The 6283-nt window shown below is 38.8% G+C and overlaps 1 protein-coding gene across 11 annotated transcripts in view; it reads left to right on the forward strand.

Moving 5' to 3' along the window:
* The window catches only part of tspan9a (tetraspanin 9a), a 216869-nt gene extending 211588 nt beyond the window's left edge, over positions 1 to 5281 (forward strand). For all 11 annotated transcript variants that reach the window (XM_017466138.3, XM_053677907.1, XM_017466139.3 and 8 more), the window contains one exon: positions 1730 to 5281. In XM_017466138.3, the coding sequence (XP_017321627.1) occupies positions 1730 to 1801 (72 nt within the window). In that variant the 3' untranslated portion in view covers positions 1802 to 5281. The remainder of the gene's footprint in view (positions 1 to 1729) is intronic.
* The last annotated feature ends 1002 nt before the right edge of the window (positions 5282 to 6283 follow it).

Consider the following 6283-nt stretch of genomic DNA (forward strand, 5'->3'; position numbering starts at 1 on the left):
AGGCACTGTAAATCACAGAAAATATAAATTATGGGGACCATCAACTCCAAACCAAACAGCAGTGGCGTCTCTGCTTACCTGTCAATCACATTACCTGATATCTTGCCTTCTTGCACTCTGGCCTAGGCAGATTTCAGTGATGTGGCTTCAGAGGAAATACAACATGCTTTTGTTCATTTCTATCAAAAGCAATAGATATACATTTAGTAAAACAGATAATGTGTTAGATCAGTTAAAGTGGAAAGAGGAAATGTGAACATATCTTGCTGTTCATGTTTCATGTTGGTTTACTGAGATACAAGTTTAGAATTTGTCATATATGGTAATGATATACAATTTTGGACTTTTGATTAAAACAAATAAAATTGTGAACAGAAAATGTTTGCTTATAAGATGCAGAATGAAACCTAGAATCAAATATAATGAAAACACACATTGCTACTTTAAGATAATGGCAGCTAGAAGACGGTAGACTTTGTTTGATGTGTGAATGCAGGGCAGTTTGAAATGGAAACTTCAAAGAGGCTGCATGTTCATAGTGCATCTCAATTTTTCCCTGATTGGCATAATGCTTTCTATGTCTATGGGAGAAAAGCAAGCCGTTTTGAAGCTGAGAAAAGAGGGAAAATCAATCAGAGGCATCGCACAAACATTGGGCATAGCCAATACAACAATTTGGAATGTCCTGAAAAAGAAAGAAACCACCGGTGTACTGAGCAACAGACACTGAATGGGTCGGCCAAGGAAAACAACAACAGCTGATGACAAACATTGTGAGAGCTGTGAAGAAAAATAAAAAAACAGCAGTCAGTGACATCACCAACAACCTCTACAGGGCAGGGGTGAAGGTATCACAATCCACCATTTGAAGAAGACTTTGAGAGCAGAAATATAGAGGCCATACAACAAGATGCAAACCACTCATCAGCAGTAGGAATCGGAAAGACTGGATTTTGCAAAGAAATATAGAGATGAGCCACAAAAGTTCTGGAACCAAGATTAGCCTCTCCCAAAGTGATGGAAAGGCCAAAGTGTTGCGAAAGAAAGGATCTGCTCAGGATCCAAAACATACAAGCTCATCTGTGAAACATGGTGGAGGTAGTGTCATATATTGGGCTTGCATGGCTGCTTCTGGATCAGACTTACTAAACTTTATTGATGATGTAACTCATGATGATAGCAGCAGAATGAATTCAGAGGTTTACAGGAACATTTTGTCTGCCAATTTACACATAAATGCATCCAAATACATCGGGAGGAACTTTAACATGCAGTAAGACAGTGATCCAAAACGCACTGCCAACTCTACAAAGGGGGGAAAAGTGCAAGGTTTTAGACTGGCCAAGCCAATCACCAGACCTTAACCCAATTGAGCAGCATTCCACCTTCTGAAGAGGAGACTGAAGGGAGAAACCCCGTGAAGCGAACAACAGCTGAAAGTGGCTGTGGTAAAAGCCCAGAAAAGTATCAGAAAAGAAGAAACCAACAATTTGCTGATGCTGATGCAAGGGATATGCAACCAAATTTTAAGTGTTATTTACTTTATTTTACTTCAAGACTTATCTGTTCCTATACTTTTGCTCATCTAATGGTCTGATACAAAAGGCTCTAGGTTTTATGTTGTTTAACACATCTAGAAGTAAATACCAAGAAATAAAAGCTGAATGAGATAAGTGTTGGCTACGTGTATCTCACGCCTCACCTTCTGGCCCTATTCTTTGTTTTGCAGCTCCTGGGTATGGCCTTTTCCATGACATTGTTTCATCAGATCCACAGAACAGGGAAGAAGTACAATGCCTAGCCAGACTCCAGTACAGACAGAGGCTTATGGGACTGATTCTGGAAGAAATGCTCCTTTACATCCCCTACAACTTCTAACCTTATCTCCTGTTCTACCCAAACTACTCTGTACAGACATCAGCCATGCGTCCCTTTTCTTCTTCTTTCTCTTCTCTCTCCTGACACCACTCATCTGCCAAAGAGAAAGAGAGACAGAGAGGAAGGAGTTCAAACTCTTTGGCCAAGAAGCCCCATACTGGCTGTGTCCCTTTCCCTACTCCTTTAGAACCTTTTTTTGTATGCTTGGACTAACTAACAATTGCAGGAAAGAGAATATCATGACAACAATAAACTGCATTGCTCTACTAATGTATAATTCCCATCCTGCAAGGAAAGGAGAAGATATAGAAGACTAACCATGCCATTTTTTGGGTGGTGTGCTTTTTAAATTAAAGTTATTCACATGTTCAAATTCCCTCGACAATGAAAATGACATAAGGTTCCATCACTGTCATTTCAATGGACGATTATTTCTTTTTTTTCCTCTCTCTCTCTTTTTGTATCCCAGTCTTTTAATTATTGTCGTTATGCATCAGAGGAGGGAAATGTTTCCTGAGTTAGCTGAGTGGGACTCAGGTGGTCAGAGATGGCCTTGTGTGTTTTAATTACTCCTAAGCACCGATTTATACTGAATGATTAGAAAAGGATGCAAGTAAGTTGGAAAATTCAAGTGTGGATTGAGCGTTACATCAGGATGTGAGACAACTGTGGATGTTTCTCCTTTTTTCCCCTATGCTGACATACACTGATACACAGTCATAATGCCTTGTCTAAATTCAGAAAAATACCAACGTGTTTAATAATAATATTTAACGTTTTAGAACCAGTGCTGTACAGTTTTTTTTCCTAGTTGTAATAGTAGTCAAAAATCGCACATAACAAGTGAAAGTTGATTCATCTTTCACACGTTAACTCCACATTCAGAGTGATGAAAAGCATGCAAAGAGGCATGTTAACTGAAGCTAAGAAAGCAGCCTCCCTGCACCACTGATCATAGGAGGACAAGGGTCATTCATTCTTTCTGTTTCTGTATACCTGAGCTCGTCATCCAACGTTTTCCCCCATTCTCATCATCTAATCGTCGTCGTCGCCCCTCCCCATCAATTTCAAGGCTAGGATGTGCCACAGAGGTTATAGTAGTTTCTATTTTAACTGACATTCCTGTTGGTCTTGTATTCATACCTTTAGTTTAGATACCGCTCTAGCAACTAAATCTGTTCTGTCATCTCTACCTGCTTCTCCTTAAAGGAGAGTTAAAGATCAAAGACAGTGCTTTTAGCTTAAGGTTTTGTAGGGTTTAATTGCTGTTCAGCAAAGCATCAATTATTTTGTCCAGACTGCAATTGTTGTCTGACATTCTGGCAAGAAAAGGGTTGTCAGCCATCTCTTATCCAGCCGAGGACTCAGAGAACATGCCCATCTCCTAAAGTGTCCAAACTTGGAAATAGTGCAGGTTGTGCTGAAATCACCACCACTCATTTAATCGGGCATCAGACGAGACACAGAACTGCTGTTTACTATAGTTTGGGAAAATTGGTTTTATACAATCAGGGACCAGAGGTGGTCAGCAGTTCAGATCTTCATCCTAGATATGCAGAAGAATGGACAAAATTTGTATTCTGCTTGGGATGAGTATGGAACCGCTGTCACTATGCACTGCTGCTATGTGAGATGTTGTTTGAGGTTCTTAAGAGGATAAGAACGTGAGGAGAAAGATTAACTATTGCTAAGAAACAGTGCAGACTCCAACACAATAACTCCTGCTTGCTCACACCTGGTGGATATCCAGATTGGGATTGGCATGGAGCTGAAATCACTGCAGATGTAAACCTGCACTAACAGAGGCAAAGGCAAACAGTAACACGCTGTGTCACAAGGTTCCTTTAGCCTCAAGTCACAGTTTTATAAGAAACATAAGTTACTTGGAATTTGTGTGTTTTTATGCTTCATAATAAAAACTGAACTGTTAACATGCTCAGTCTTTTACATGGTGGATTGCTGTTGTCCCCTGATGTTGGTTTGTGAAGGAGTTAGGAATATAAATCAGCTCTTACTGTAATTGTACCTCCACAATAGTGGATCTTATCATAAACACAAATTAGACTGCAGACCTGCAGTCAGATTATTGAAGTCACTTGTAATGAGGTATGATATGATCATGGGAAAAGTAAACATTGTTGTCACAAGAGGTTTGAATTTTCTAAATTTTGAATTTTAAACGATTAAATTTATCCTTTACTGCCATCCCACTCTCAGTGTTTTTCCTGCATATAATCTCAGTTATAACTATGGAATACGATGCATGTGTTTAATGACATGATGTTGCTTATCTTTATCTTTGGTTTGCTTTAAAGTGTCAGAAAAGCTTTCTGCAATATCTAACTGCACAAGGGGAAACAAAATGCATTACTTTAAAGCAAGGGTTATCTCATGTTTTGCATTCATGCATTTGTTTGTATATTGGTTGTCATTTTTGTCTGTTTTTATTCCATATACCGTTTCATTATTTTGTTCTGTCCTATATTAGTTTTCTTTTAAATCCGAGTTCAGCAATATGTGAAGACGATTGGCATAATTTTAATTTCGAAAAGGCGTCTATTCAATTGCCTTAATGTCAGGTCTGTAGAATGAATTTCTATTGGGTTTTCACTTTGGGGCATACTTATGATGGGCTAATCCTTGCTGCGCATACAAAAAGTGTTGAAAAGTTCTGCAAGTTTTGACATTTATGAGTGTACAATATGATTTGAAGCCAATATACCCATTATAATATTTTCCAGACGATGTCTCTACTGAGCTGTTCTTCACACTGTGCTAAGCTCAATATGTAGTTAATTCATCATCTGATATCATTCTGATTATTACTAGCCTAACACAGAGACATACTACACAAAGAGTTTGGCTTTTCTGATTGTACATTTTGCTAAATCATTTTCACAAATGCCATTGAATCTAATTTTATCTCCATTTCTCTGTTGTTTGACTTCTATTAGCTTTTGTTTTTTTTAACTTGTCATTTTGAGAGCATTAGGTAACTGTTTTGTTCATGTTGCTGTTTGTATTCATATGTGCAAGAAGCATTATATCAACAGTTCTAAATAATCCTTATATAACTTATCCACATGTTCCACTCTTTCTTTGAAGCACTGCCAGTAAATGACTAATTTGGTTAGAAATAAGGGATTTGGACAACTCATTTCTATATTTTTGTATTAATGTCCCGACCCAGTGCTAGGCTATGTATCAGAGTTGAAGTTTAAGCTCCTGAGTGAGGTGTTTAATGTCATGGTGTCTTGGCACATCTAATTTCATGCCAACCCAATTTTGTCCTGTGGAGTTTTTGCTACATGTAAAGCACTATAGATATCTATGTTAGGTGGTGCACTAAATGTCATTCTTTAAATCTTAGTATTTTTTAAATAAAGGAGAGTGTGTCGCAAAATTGTCATGATGTAGTCATTTATTTTTAACGACTAATCCTTAAATTCGATCCTAACCAAGTGTGATTATGCATGCCAGAACCTTTCAACAAACCACTAAGTGATGCATGATGTGGTATTTCCAATTTGTCATTCAGCCATCTTTCCCTTCCTTCTTTTTGCCTCATACACATCAGACCACCTGTACACCATATGGAGCAATCCACATGGCAGCTTGTAACAAGAGCTACAGGTTCCCTGTTTTCCAAAGCTGACTATAGCCTCATCTCATTACTTCAGCCTCATCTTACAAGTGCCATATTTTTGTAAAATGTTACCAAACCCCATGCTGCCTACTTGAAGCTTACCTTCAATTCGGCTTTCCATCATTACATTTGCTAACCTTATTACATGTCGTTCACCAGGTATGGGTGACCTGCTCTGCCAGACAGATCAATTCCATGTAATGCAAATAAACTCCATGTAATTTGCCTCCAATCTCCAAACAGGAAGCATAAAAAACTTGGCCAAAAGCCAAAAGGGCCATCCATGTGGCACTTTTAGCTCACCATAACCTGATGCCATGGTCCAATGCCCATAACATCATTGCCTGGGTCACACAGCTTTAGGCAGGAAGAGTTTTGCCCATAGGCTTCTAATAAGATGCCACAGGCATCATGGGATGGGGACTAAATATATTGCCCCCACCACCAAAGAGAACCATGGAGCATGCCACTAAAGGCCAAGGCTGGAGACAGGATGTATTACAGCCAAAAACATCAGTTCATCAGGTCCTGATGCCACAGATGTACAAATTTAGTTCTGCTGCCAGCCAGCAACCATTCAGGGTCTCAGGGCCTCACAGATATCAGACCCCAAGTAAGTTATTGTTCTGACCCAAAAAGTCAACTTATTTTCATTTAGAAGGATGGTGGATTTTGTCCATCCATCCATTTTCTGTGCCATTTATCCTTATCAATTACCCATCTAGTTCCTCATAATATTGTTGGCAGACATTATGCAGG

Source organism: Ictalurus punctatus, chromosome 4, assembly GCF_001660625.3.
Source record: "Ictalurus punctatus breed USDA103 chromosome 4, Coco_2.0, whole genome shotgun sequence".
Classification (NCBI taxonomy): domain Eukaryota; kingdom Metazoa; phylum Chordata; class Actinopteri; order Siluriformes; family Ictaluridae; genus Ictalurus; species Ictalurus punctatus.